Consider the following 15779-nt stretch of genomic DNA (forward strand, 5'->3'; position numbering starts at 1 on the left):
TTTAAACTTAAGTTCCAAATGCTTCAGGACCAGGTTATTATCGCTAATAATATCGACTACTGGGTAACTTAAACTGTCTTTAAATTGATTTTTGTATCTTTCTCTTATTAATGTATAATCTATATGTACTCTTCTAATATAACCAAGAGCTTTCCTTGTATACCGTTTACTTCTGTAATGTTGGAAATGTGTGTATGTTATTTTTAGACTATTCCGTACACAGAAATCTAGTAACATTTTTACTCTCGGGTTTCTAATTCCAAGTCCGTATTTTCTGACAATATTTTTTTCTCTCTCTTCTCCCACAATGGTATTAAAATCTTCTAGGATTATAAGATTTTCTTCTCTTTTGACATTTTCTATTGAATCATTTAGTTCTTCATATATTTTTTCTTTCGTTTTACTCGTCTTCTGATGTGGGCATATAAACTTGAATTATTAAAGTATCTATTAATTTGGTATCTATATTGTCTAGTATTATTATATCAGTATATTGTACGTACCCTTTTACCTTATCTCCCATATATTTTTGAAGAACTATTCCTACTCCTTTTGTACACGGTCTTCCGCCTTATATGTCTGAGTAAATTATTCTGTATTCAACCGTCTAAAAATCACCTGATTTAGGCCATCTCATTTCTGAGATTCCGAGAATATCTATTATAAGTTTTTTCATCTTAATTTTTAGGTTCTCCAATTTTCCTATCTACAAAAGTATTCTAATATTCCACGATCTAGGACATTTTGGCGTGGTGATTTCAGCGTAAGGCTGTTTTGGCGTAGGGCCGTTTTGGCGTAGAATCATTTCAAGAAATTGCTCGAAAGCTTATTATATAATTTTGTATATCTTATTTTATATTTTGCTATTTTATACTTAAAATGAAATACGGGATAGTAATAGAGATAATGTTCTGCAATAGTACATTCCAAATATCACTTTTATAAGTTTATCTAGAGTTGATACAGTATACCTACAGGTAACCGATTACAGAGAGATAAAAACTAATAAATTATATAGGTAAAATATAATTAATGCCAACATTATTATCTAAAGGCATTTTATTAAAATAATTTTGTGACGTAATTTAAAGAAACTACGCCAAAATGTCCGGATCTGAACATTTTCAATCTCAAAGGGTTAAATTCTTGAGTAGTCTCCACTTGGAGATCCGATTGGGAGACTATTTTACCTCCATAATTTTTTACTGTCGAAGCGTTCATACTCTAAATTGCTGATACTCAGAATATCTATTAAAATTCTTAATGCGATAATTTCTTCTTATTATTCACATCCGATGCCTTTGACGAAGAAAAATTAATAAATTCGTTCATCCGCCTTTTAGAGCAATTTCTTACCCTAAGGACAAGAGAGTGCCTTTCCCTTTACTAGCGTAAAGGGTTGCTCCTTATATCGGGAGTAGTTCGGATTTAATCCCACTGGAATCTCCTACCCAAGGATTTCAGCCAGTGGAGTTCTGGGCCCCGCCCAGTGGTCTGAAAAGTTATTTAGCTTACATAAAACCCATTTAAGAAAGTATGACACAAAATGTTATCTAAATGATATATTTATTTTATATTCTGCCTATATGTACCCATTAGTTAATTGATTTGATAAAATTAAAGCCATAAATATTTTTGATATCTATAGACAGCTAAAAATATATACATTTTGAAAAATATTGTTTATCACCTGAGTATTTATTTCATTTTGATTTAAGGAGTTATTGCATACACATTTTAATTTTTCAAATTATTCTTTTTGCATTTTTTTTATGCAATGGAATGTACGTATGAAGGTAAGTACCATTAAAACACGTTTTTATACACTTATATTAATTAAGTTAACAAATTCAAATGTATAAAATTGTTTTTAATGATATAATATATACTTTGTTAATAAATAGTTCAATAACTATAAAATTACAAAAGTATTATTTATAATGTAGGTATACAAGCTACGTAATTGGTTTTAATAAATTTGCTCTGCTGATTATAATCTCGTTTATAGCAGGCTATAGTATCGGTGAAAAACTAAAAATATTAACCAACGATAATTTGTTAAATTTTTTATGAGGAGAAGGTGTAATGAAGGCTCTGAGTGTTGAATCTCGAAATTATATGTCATTATGTCATATGACAAAGTGCTTATCACCAAAAAACAATGTTACCCAAATAATGTCATTGTATCTGAATGTAGTGCCGAAATACCACTTCAAGATTTATTAAATCACACTGTACAACGTATTCTGCAAATTCCTAGTGTTCAAAGTATGAATATTAACATAGACAAGTGTGAATTATTCTTTAAATGGGAGTGTGATGAAAGAAATGGTCAAACACAGTACAAAATAAATTTTGATTTATCTAATACACAATCGGTGACGAATAGCGATATGTTTATATTTTCTTTTGTGCCATTGCAGTTGAATTGCACGATTGATGACAAGAAATGTATTATTTGGAAAAATCCAAAGCCTTTTTCTAGAAGATTCTACAGACTTATTAAATTTGTATTTAAAAAAAAAACCGATGAAAATACTCGAGAAGAAGTGAATAATGTTAAAATACAAATAGATAGCTTAAATACAACAGATTTAATTTATAATGATAGTTATTTTCAAGGTGGGCACTAGCTAATTTTTTCAATGGACGATGGAAAGGTAAATTTATTTTTATACAATACTTTGGAACTATTCCCTTTTAGAAATAATAAAAAAATGTACATAATTTATGCATCTATAGGTAGGTATGCAATTCGATGATTTTTACATCGAGTCAAACTTGTTATATATGTGGTTGTATTCAAAAACAGGCCAATAATATTGATAAAGTACCTATTAAAGTTAATTACTAAACCGAAACATTTTAAATTTGGTTTATCGACATTACACGCATGGATTAGATTTTTTTGTATGTCTATTGCATGTGTCATATCGTTTAGACTTCAAAACTTGGCAGGTAATGATTATTATAAGTAGATATTATACTTATGTATACTTTGTATGAACTAAATTTTAAAAGAGACATAACTTGATATATTGTTGGGTGCCAATATCAGATCCAAGTCCAGGGTGTTGTTTTAAATGAAAATTACAACTTTTATGAACAATAATGTGTTTATTACGTATAAATGAAGTTCATGTAACTGATACAAAAAGTGGCTGAGTGTCGTGAAGGTTGTAGTAAACCGACGTTTTTAGTATAAAAGCGTAGGTCTAAAGTTCAGTGGCCTAAACTATATCACGCCACCAAATCGGACCACTGATGCTTTTACCTGATTGGAGTAGAAACATCACGCCATTTCCATGACGTCAATCATCCTTTCCTAATCACAGCATGTCTCATATAAATAGGAGCCCTCTTCACAGGGAGCTCCAGAGAGAGTATAGAGAGTAGTTCATACACAAACGTTTCACCCATGCTTACCAAGAGCCTCTAGGGAAACGTTCCACACACATATTCTCTCCGGTTTAGTATTTCAATACTAATTCAAAAACACTTCTAAAAAGATTTATATTTTAAAGTTATTTTATATTTAATAAATTGTTAAAGTAAATATTAATATTTCGTTATTAATACTTAAAACTCAAACCTTTACCCTTCCTATACTACGACGTTGTACTTGACATTGTGCATTCGTCGTTAAAGAAGCATTGCAGTAAACTACGTTCGAGTGACAGTGACGGTTACTACATAAAATTTGGTGTCAGGTGTAGGCTCAAAAAGTAGTTTGAGACCCACCGACGAATCCACATTCACGGACAACTCGAAGGAAGGAAGGAAGAGAGTTCTGCGGAGCATATCAGCACGCAGGTCAGTCCAGAGAGGACATTATTCAAGGGCGTCCAGCAAGGGCAAAACGAACTCAGCATCTCAAGAAAGAAACCAACTCAAAATGCAAAAATTGTAAGTCATTTGAACATTATTTTGTATGTCTGAGGGTATAGATAGGAATTGGCAAATCGTAGCTTACCACCCAGAATCACTTAAAATAAAAATGACTAGCACAAGTAACACTACAGATAAATTAGGTTTTGAGGGAGCACTTAAATTGGTACCTTCTTTCGCAGGGGTTACTGAACCAGAATTAGCGTCATTTGAAACTCGATGCGAATTTATTTTTAAGAATATTTCCGACAACTTAAAACCGATTATATTAGAAGCTTTCTTAGCACAATTGAAAGATAATGCATTTGAGGCAATAAGGTATAAATAAATCACAACTTGGGATGAGTTAAAAAAACTATTTAGAACTTTACTATTTTCGGTTCTGCGCATTCGGTATCATATTTACAAGTACAGCTTAGGCAAATGAGACAAAAAGCAAAAGAAACGGTTAAAGAATTTTCCATTAGAATAGAAAAAACTGCTCACGAATTAACACACGCGTTAACAATAGACACATAGTAACACATAAAATAAATACTCCTAAGTGCGTTAAACCAATAAATATACGTCTGTATAGGCTACCGCATGCCTATCAAGACGAAATAGTGAAGCAAGTAAAGGAAATGAAGGAAGCTAATATTATACGCGATTCCGTGTCACCGTTCAATTTTCCCTTGGTAGTAGTTAAAAAGAAAAAAGATGCAGAAGGGAAACAAAAAATGCGAGTATGCGTGGATTTTCGTAAACTTAATGAGGTAACAGAAAACGAAGCGTATGGGTTACCAAACATTTTAGAAATATTAGAGTCATTAGGCTCGTCCAAATACTTTTTAACATTAGACCTTGCTAGCGGTTATCATCAAATAATGATAGATCCGGGGGACACGCATAAAACAGCTTTTTCTACGAAATCAGGTCATTACGAATTTTTACAACTACCATTTGGACTTAGTTCAGCGCACCTGCAACATTTACTCGAGCTATGAAAGCAATTTTAATGGGTTTGGAAGAATTATGTACGGCGTATCTGGATGACATTGTAGTCCATGGGTCAAGTTTACGGGATCACCAAAACAAATTAGAGCAAGTGTTCACGCGTTTGAGAAAACATAAACTGAAATTACAACCAACGAAGTGTGCATTCTTACGTAAAGAGGTTTTGTATTTGGGGCATTTGATTAGCGAAAACGGGGTAACACCAGATCCGAATAAGTTAAGTTGTATTAAAAATTATCCGAGACCGTTAACCGAGAAAGATGTTAAATCTTTCTTAGGGTTACTTAATTATTACCGCCGATTCATTGACAATTTCGCCAAAATAGCTAAACCTCTAACGAATTTATTAAAAAAGAATACACCTTTCGTATGGACAGATATGTGCGAGGACGCTTTTCAGGAATTAAAAAGAGCTTTAATGAACCCACCTCTATTAGTATACCCAAATTGGGAAAATGGGGATTTTAATTTAATGACAGATGCAAGTCAGTATGCAATTGGGGCTGTCCTTTCGCAGGGAGAATTGCCAAAAGACCAACCAGTAGCTTATGCAAGTAGGACGTTAAATAAAGCAGAAACAAATTACAGCGTGATCCAAAAAGAATTGTTAGCGATTGTATGGGCAGTTAAATACTTTAGACCGTACCTATACGGAAAAAATTCAAAATAATAACCGACCATTGACCGTTAACTTACTTATTTAACATAAAGGACGTTTCGTCACAATTAATGAGATGGCGATTACAACTCGAAGAATACGATTACTAAATTATTTATAGAGCCGGTCCGCAGCATGCAAACGCGGATTGTTTATCACGTATACGCATAGTTAAAAATAATGAGCCAATTAATGGTTTCGATGAATTTAAAAACGCGGAAAATAAACCAATATTTAAGTCTAAAGTAAACGATATCGAAGGTAGTATTAAACATGTAAAACTCGAAGAAAACATAATTTTACATATAACAAGTGATAAAATAATAACGCATCCGGCAATTAGAGAGATTATTACCAATAACAATTTACTGGGTCAAATAACATTTAATGAGAATAGATTTTTTGTTGTTAAGCAATTAAATAGGGTAATAATAATGTATAATCTAAAAAATAATCATTATACCGAAATGAACGCGGAGCAATATTATAATGCGATAATGGAAATTAAAACATTCTGTATCAGTGAACAAATTAAGAAATTTTCAATAATTAGATTAGAAGGGTTAACGACTTTAACCTGCTTCGAACGCGTACGTGCAATGTTTCGTTTTATTTTTAAAAACACTGGTATAGAAGTAACAATTTATAAAGAACAATATTTTACGGAAGACGAAAAAAATCAAATAATTAAAGAATATCATGATATATTAGTAGGGGGTCACCAGGGTACCTCCCGTACAATAAAAAGATTAAAAATGAAATATCAATGGAAAAATCTAAAACAAGACGTGAAAAATTATATTAAAAAATGCGTTATCTGTCAGGGAAACAAATCGGGATAGAAAACGAAACAACCTATGTTAATTACCTCCACGGTAACTACTACTGTTGCGTCAGTGAGCCTCTCTAACACCTATCGAGGTTGTCACTGATCACACGGTCCTCCGGAACCTTGGAAGTGATGGGGGGAGCTTACGAAGTAATTAATTAAGTGAACAAATAATAATAATTATACGGAATATATATATATTACAACAAACAATATAAGGAGAGCACCATTAATAACGTATATATATATATGTATATGGGGGGAATGGGGAGCACCACCCTGAAGAGAGCTGGACCTCGATGATGAACTTCAACGAAAGGAAGCTGATCTGCTTTTCGTTCTTGAGCTGTGGAAAACCTCCGGAGCTGGAATCGACCACGTGGATGTCGGAGAGCGCCGAACTGCAGTACACGCGAATACGGATCACGTACACGTATACAAGATTAAATGGCTGAGCACGAGCGAACGGTGAGATTGGAGCGTGTAATCACCATTAATATTGGGAGCACAACAAATTATGCGATTATTAATATTGGGAACACAACAAATTATGCGATTTGCAAAAAGACGAGAGCACGTGAATAACGGACGACGGAGCAGAACGAACGAACAAAAGAGCCGTTGGCGGCGGCGTCCGCATCATTACCCGGACCAGGGCGGCGGGCGCAACAGTGTCACCAACATTAAGAGTGACCGAGCGCGGTCGTGGATCATATGTCCAAGACCCGGGGCAACGTGAAGTGGGTACAATGGACAAACGGATCGAACAACTACGTTCCACAAAGTATGTTTGGACATTGTAGGACCTTTACCCATAACTAATACAGGTAACTCGTATATTCTAACGATACAAGATGAACTATCACGTTATGGCGTAGCCATAGCATTAGCCTCCACAGATGCAATGACAGTAGCTCAAGCATTCGTGGAATGCTTTATATGTATTTATGGTATACCTGTCACTATTCTGACAGATTGTGGCACCAATTTTCTATCAAATTTGTTTAAAGACGTTTGTAAATTACTAAAAATTGAAAAAACTAAAACCACTCCATGGCATCCCCAATCGAATGGTTATTTAGAACGATCACATTTAACTTTAAAAAATTACTTACGCAGTTTAGTGGATAAAGATAATAATTGGGACACATTAATTAATTATGCTATGTTTTGTTATAATACCACGGTACACACGTCTACAGATTATACTCCATACGAATTAGTTTTCGGGAAAAAACCAATAATCCCAACGCGTTTCTTACAAGCAAACGAACCCCAATACAATTATGATAACTACGCGTTAGATTTAAAACGAATAATGCAGGAAACACATAAAATAGCTAGGGAAAACCTAATTAAAAAGAAAAATTCCAATAAACAATATTATGACCAAAGCACGAATATATTAGAGTTGCACACAGGAGATAAGGTATTACTAAAGGAGCAAAATAAGAAAAATGCATTATGTTTCAATTGGTCAGGGCCGTACGAAGTAATGATGATACACGAAAATGGATACATAACAATTAAAAGAAGGAGGAAGGACTACAGGATACACATCAATAATGTTAAAAAGTTTTTCGAGACCGATTTATGAACACTGTTGTGTTCATAACATTAAACATATTATATATATTTTTGTATCCGTAGTATTTTCCAATAGTTTATTGTATGTTTTAGAACGAAAAAAGAAACTAAGTTTATAGTTATGGACTTCGAATTTTCAATGCTCGACCGTACTAATATCGTTCTTATATCGGGAGCAATGTCGAACAGCTTAGATCGATTTAGAACAATTAAAATAGAGGGAAAAACCTTGTTACTTACAAAAGACAAACTAGTAAAAGTAATGTCTGATTCACAGGTAATAAGGGCAATAAAAGAAATAAACAGGATATTTAAAAAAAAAGAAAAATTACTATTTCCAGTACTAGAACAAATGAGACGAAGTATCCAAACAAAAACTAGCAACCTAGGAATCAAACACATTAGGAAATATTTAGAAAAAGGGAACTCCGAAACAATAATAGTATTATGGAATGGGAGTACCAATATGGAAATCCTAGAAAGATTAGGTTTAAGTCATTATAAGATTGTAGAAGTAACTTGCTACGACCAATATAACGATCGACGTTTTTACTTACAACTCAAAAACATCAAAACCAAACAAATAATCTTGTCAGAAGAATTAGGGTACGTCGATAAGACAGGACGTCTATTAAAATTAATGGAAACACACGATTTAATATGCAATAAAAACCATGATATTACTTATGCACACGACCCATGTACTGACGTAAAATTAACGAAGTGTTTGTTTGATAGTTTATTGAGAATAAGTAAGACGTAGAGGTATACAAATAACAAGTTATCTCTAGAATAATAATTTATATTTTTATTAATAATTAAACCTTATAATAATGTATATGTTTTCTTTTATTTTATTTTTAAAACTTTATTACAATATTATATATTGTTTATAATAAAATTAAGTAAAAAAAAAAAAAAAAAAAAAAATACGTAAACAAGTTCTTATTATCATAGCGTACTATAATTGTGCTATATTGAGCACAGAATAACAGTTGTACTATTGGTTGCGTGTTGTTCCATTAACGGTATTAAAATATATGCTGACGAAAAAATCATATCAAATTCCGGTTTATATTTCGAAAACCAAGGCCCAATAAAAATTATGACAACGAAATGGAATTTGGTGGCTTTTTATGATATATCATCATTCCGCCAGCTAACAAAAGTAATTAACGATTTCATGGAAGCAACCAACAATATATGTGCTCACTTTCAGGAGCATAAAATTTTCCAAACAAATTGTGAAACAAATTTTGCGCTAAGTAAATTATTAGTTCATGCAGCAGAACAAAAGAAAAAAGAAATTTTCGAATCTATAAGTCATTCTAGAATTTCGAAAAGGGGGATCCCATATAAAGCAATAGCGAAAACAGCTCGAATTTTATTTGGGTTGTGCGATCGTTTCTGTATTCAAAAAACCGATACTGATGTTAACAAAGTAACAGATAATAATACGGAAGTAAATCTTTCGAAAAAACAGGTTAAAGTAATTAAACTTGAGAGGGATGAGGGACCCATAGTATTAGTTGATATCCATAAAGATATTATTGAACTGCGGAATATGACGTCCGAAGCCAATATGAGGAGCTTTTTAGCATATCATTTTATTCAAATCAATTTAATATTAGAATTATATATATGCGAGACCGATTTATTATTCGACGTCATACAGGCAGCTAAAGTAGGATTAATACACCCAAGTTTATTAACCCCCCAAGAGTTATTGAAACAACTTTTAAATATTAAGGTAGGAATGCCAAGTGGTACAGATCTACCTATGGATTTAAATGAAAATAACGTACAGGAAATGATACCCCTCTCAGACATAACAATATATTATTCTAATGATAAAATTGTTTTTATTTTAAATATACCTTTGGTATATCAATATGAATTAACACTTTTTCAGCTAATACCAATACCAGATTGTAATAATAATAATTGTGTTTATATAAAACCTAGTTATAAGTATTTAGCTGTAAGCAAATCTAAAGAAATGTATTCAGTTTATGATGAAATAAACCAAAGTCTTTGTAAACATGCCGGTGATTTCCTTTTATGTCCTGAAATTTACCCCTTACATCCTAGAAGCGGACGTCCTATATGCGAGGTACTTTTATTACAAGAACCAAAAGACGTTCCAGACAGTTGCGAAATTATGCAAGTACAATTGCAAGCAAATCTATTCCACAAGCTAAATTTCAAAAACGAATGGATCTATGCTACACCAGGAGAAACCATATTCATTACATGTGACCAAGACAATAGAAGTACGAATCGTTTTCCCTAAGGAGTAGGTATACTACACCTAAACGAAACTTGTAAAGCTTATGCGACACGTGACATACTGATTCCACATAGAATCGAAACAGACGCCGAACTCATAGATTTTATACCAAGTTCGCGGATTAAAGAACCTGAAGGCGGATATGTCAATTCAACAACTAACATTTTAGAAAATAGACATGTGCAAACCAACCAGATGTTCGTTCTAAATTTAGTCGCAAAATCCACATCCGAAATCAAGGAAGCGACGATCAAATATGTCAAGACAGAAGAAATGCGAAACAGTAAACGCAAACACGACTACTTATTATATGTAATAAGTGCAATAATAATTATCTGTATTATTATAATTATAATAAGAAACATAGAACAAAATCAATGGTGCATAATAAACGATAACACAAGATCCGGACAAGAAATCTGACAAGATCCAGAAATAGAACTGTGGCAATTTCAAGCTCCAGTACAAATCGAAGAAGCATCCCAGTCAGAGCCAAATGTTGACGTTCCGTCAACCACGCAATTATAGACTCAAATCAAGGACGACATTATTCCATTGCCGTCCGCACCTCAGATAAAGACCAGATATTCCGTGTACCCCACCCCGATATGATACGGAGTATCGTCTTATAGAGGAGGAATGTAGTAAACCGACGTTTTTAGTATAAAATCGTAGGTCTAAAGTCCAGTGGCCTAAACTATATCACGCCACCAAATCGGACCACTGATGCTTTTACCTGATTGGAGTAGAAACATCACGCCATTTCCATGATGTCAATCATCCTTTCCTAATCACAGCATGTCTCATATAAATAGGAGCCCTCTTCACAGGGAGCTCCAGAGAGAGTATAGAGAGTAGTTCATACACAAACGTTTCACCCATGCTTACCAAGAGCCTCTAGGGAAACGTTCCACACACATATTCTCTCCGGTTTAGTATTTCAATACTAAGTCGAAAACACTTCTAAAAAGATTTATATTTTAAAGTTATTTTATATTTAATAAATTGTTAAAGTAAATATTAATATTTCGTTATTAATACTTAAAACTCAAACCTTTACCCTTCCTATACTACGACGTTGTACTTGACATTGTGCATTCGTCGTTAAAGAAGCATTGCAGTAAACTACGTTCGAGTGATAGCGACGGTTACTACAAGGTGCTCAGGTCTCTGTGGCTCTGGTACATCTGCAATTGCTGATCTCTGGGCTCCCTTATATATGAAGAAGCTTCTTGTTATTGTAATCCATAGCCTTGCATTTCGTATATATCCTTGGAATTGTATTGATACTTGTTTTTGGTAAAAACAATCTCCAAGGTGCAATCTGCTCCTAATTTCCAACTTGTGCAAATGCAATGTTTTGTTGCAAATAATGTATTTCACTCGACCTCGGCACGCGGAATGTACTATTACGATGTTTATTATGATGTTGTTGAGAAGTAGATAATTACACCCGAAAATACATTCTAATCCTAATGCAACAAGATTCATAGTAGTATGTACCTACTATCTCGTATCATGATCATTAATAATAAATCTAACTCCCCGACACGTGTCATAGTCATGCTAATTACTTATATTAGCAATATTACATATTATATCATATATACTTATATTTAACAATATATTTCGTAGCCCATTACAATATTATAGGTAAAAACTACTGAAAACAAATTAAAGTTTAAAAAAAAAAAAAATGAAATACAAGAATATTTTCATTCCGAAATGGGATTATTAGTAGATATAGTATTACAAGGTATATTTTAATTTAAAAATCAAGATTTTTGTTACTATTTTTAATTTTAATTATAATATCGTGAAACGGATCATGAAAATACAGCCAGGAAGTTCTTTAAAAACGTAAAAAAATCGACTGATATTACTGGTTTGAACATCGATTTAATCAAACGATTTGGTACGATTTTAATTGTCAGGGCAAGTGGATTTGAAATAAATACAGATGCTTTTGAAATGTACGGTATTCAAACAGCTAAACTGTTCGTTAAACTCTACCCCTGGTGCTATATGCCTCCATCTGTATATACAATTTTGCTTCATGTTAAAGCTGATGTTATCCGGAATGCAACTTTACTAGTTGGTATTTTAATTATTATATATTATGTTTGTGTGTATAATATGAATAACATATATTTATGAAAAAATGTATTTATTTTTTTTTTTTTTTTTAAAGGCCAACTGTTTGAAGAAGCTAAAGAATGCCAAAACAATAATTACAAAAACTACAGGGAACATTACACCAGAAAATTTACCAGAATGACAATTAATTAAGATCTCATTAACGTGTTGCTAGTTTCATCCAACCCATTAATATCGTCCATACGAAACATCCAACAGAAAAAAATTGTAGATATATTCAGAAGATGTAAACCTTTTAATAATAATAACTGAAGACCAAGCAAGTGATTCTAGTAAATCTGAATCCGATAATGATTCGGAATAATATAACTTTTATAGTATTAATCATTTAAAATTAATATTTTTTGTTAAAATTTTATAACTAAACATTATAATATTGCATAAACCTATTTAAATAATACTCTAAAGAATAAAGTAGAATGACAAAGCTTGATAAATTTTTAAAATAAATAATGTTACTATTTAATAAGTTATTTAATATTGAATATTTGTATTAAATACGTATAAATAAATCGAAGTTCTTAAATGTATAGTTACATATCTCATAACAGTCATAACTAGTTAAACATGGTAATTTTAATAAATTTATACACAAAAAAAAAACATATGTTAATTTTTTTCGAATAAAAATTACAATTTAATATTATGTAAGCTAAATTTACTTTTCAGACCACTGTACCCCGGTTGCGCTAAACCCGTAGTTTACAACACATTATTATTGTCATATACTTCCCTTGATGGTCGATGGGGAACTTTTGTAGTTTGTTAAAATAGTATTAGAAAATTTGCAATTATTATGTAACTAGTATTTACTTATCAAAGTAATACATTTTCATACCAAGTTATATCAACTTTTATAAAAAGCTGAAAAGTGTTATGGTAAACAAACAGTAATATTATAAACTTTTTGTAATAATTTCAACTGCCTATGGTTATTTGTAATTTAATTACATTAAAATAACAATTTTTTTTTCTCAATTGAATTTATGTAGTTATTCACGTTATCCATATGATTCATATTATTTCCCAGCTCATAAAAAAAGACTGGGATTTTTTTTTATTTTAACCTCTCTATAAGTAAATGATTAAAATTAGCTTCAATTTTCTATCCGTAACCTACCTCGATATTTAATCTATAAACATTTTTACTGCTATGTACTCACGGAGATTTAAAATGTATCGAATGATAATTATAGGTTATACTATCTTGGCATATAGTAATTATTTAAGTTATTCGCCAATGCCGGACTCACCTTAATTAGTTAGTTTACGGCGATGACTCGTGTCTTGGTAAAGAAGAGTTTATAGCCAGTAGCCAGTAATTAAATAAATAAAGCGTATTATATAAAATTAAATTTATACAAATAATAATATTTTTTAATACACAATAAACGCATTGTTATAAAATATAACATACTGAGTAACACGTCTTATGTACTACAAACAAACAATAAAGAAGCAAGAACGGTACAGTACGGATTTTTACTACCTAACTTTTTCGAGTCGTTCTTTCCTGAGGAACCGAACCGGAAGTGATGAAACGGAAGAACAACAACGGCACAATAAATTAAGCCCAAATTGATCAAAAAATTATATACTGGACAGTCTAGACTAAATATGTTTGCTTATTCAACAGATATTCAAAACTAAAGAGGATAGTGAACTAGCCACACTAATGTCTTATAATAATAAAACAAACATCATCATATGAAAGAAGACGAGCATATTTTTCCTTTTTTTTTTCGTTAAATACACGCCAATAAAAAAAACAGTACAGACCATTAGAAAAATCGCACTCCATAAGAAAAAGCACATGCCAATGATATAATGCGCGTAATGTCAAGTAATGACCGATTAGTCTCGAGACGTCAACTTGTGCGAATATAAGAATTTGGAGGAACTTTCTGGTAAAAGTATTATCCTATATCTGATTAAAACCAGTGCTAATGCAAATTTCAAAATAGATTAATAACACAAGGTACTAAAACGACTGTGTTATAAATGATTACAAAATATACTCCAAAACGAAAAAAATAATAGCACACACACTATCATTGGAAATCAATTTAATTATTTAATATATTTAGTATTTAATTTATTTAAAATCTAAATGATGTTCATAATTAATTAATTTTATGTCAGAAATTATTTTTCTTCTGACAAACATAGTAATTAGATTTTTTTTTTTAGGATAGATTATTAAATTTTGAAGCAACTGAGTGGACATTAGAAACAATTGGGTCGTGCATTAATCTAACTGGTGACTCATTGAATTCGGAAAATTGTTATGATTTTCAGGGATATGTAAATAATAATAAAGATATAACAGGTAATACAGATTATCGATTAAATTATGTTATAATTGTTTATAATATGTTTAAAACAATATATGATTTTTTAAGATTAATTTTTTAATATTAATTTAACAATACTCGTATTAGACTCCATTTAAAAAATCAATAATGGAATATTATCACATTGTTTAAATTATTTATTATTGAATGCTATTTAATTACAATGATATACGGTACTGTACTATATTATACCATAGATTAAGCATAATCAAACCAATACCATTCTTTATACTTCACTCAATCAATTCAATTACTTTATGTTTGATCTATGTATTCTTTAGACTTGCAGTCAACTATTCTTCCCAAATTGCGAATTTTATATGGTGTACGGAATAGAAATTTAATACAAGAGCTTTATATAGTAAGATTAGTAAAATTTACAATATATTTTTAATGTAGAAACATTAATTAACGAATTAGGTACATTAAATAATATCATAGGTGTAAAGATATATTGCCTAATATTTATATTTTTTAGGAACTAACGAAAGATGATCATATTATCGAACAGGATATATTACATTATATTGTCTCTGCGGCTATAGATATCGACAAAGAATCAAAAACATATGAAAAAAATATTGAAAATGTCAAACTTGGTATTTATTGTAATATTATACTATCTTAATCACTCAATTATTGCTCTCAGTTAAAATAATTTGTATTAATTTAAACAAAAGTAAGTAATTATATAGTAGGTGTGATTAAAGGTAGTATAATTTTTTTTAAATCCATTTTTTCTTCGTATATTTAGTAACTAAACTATATTTTTGACAAAGTTATTAATTTTTTCAATGTTTCAATTTTATAATAATTAAAAAAAAAATATATACTTTTTATTTTAATTAAAAACACATGTAATATATAATAATAATATACATTTTCAACATTTTAGCTGACCTGGCAAACGTTGTTTTGCCATACAAATTGTATTTAATAAATATATATTTGTATTCAAAAAAAAAAAAATTAAATTATTGTCATAAATATAGTCATTCATTTTCTCATTTAAGCTTGATT

At 31.0% G+C, this 15779-nt stretch overlaps 1 protein-coding gene across 1 annotated transcript in view; it reads left to right on the plus strand.

Annotated features, from left to right (window-relative positions):
* Nucleotides 1–15779, plus strand: part of LOC112595687 — a 75817-nt gene that overhangs the window by 14259 nt on the left and 45779 nt on the right. The window contains exons 7-9 of the mRNA XM_025340984.1: nucleotides 14596–14734; nucleotides 15041–15120; nucleotides 15238–15358. Coding sequence (XP_025196769.1) covers nucleotides 14596–14734; nucleotides 15041–15120; nucleotides 15238–15358 — 340 coding nt within the window. The remainder of the gene's footprint in view (nucleotides 1–14595; nucleotides 14735–15040; nucleotides 15121–15237; nucleotides 15359–15779) is intronic.

The sequence above is a fragment of the Melanaphis sacchari genome, unplaced genomic scaffold, assembly GCF_002803265.2.
Source record: "Melanaphis sacchari strain LSU unplaced genomic scaffold, SCAv2.0 Contig291_pilon_pilon, whole genome shotgun sequence".
Lineage (NCBI taxonomy): Eukaryota > Metazoa > Arthropoda > Insecta > Hemiptera > Aphididae > Melanaphis > Melanaphis sacchari.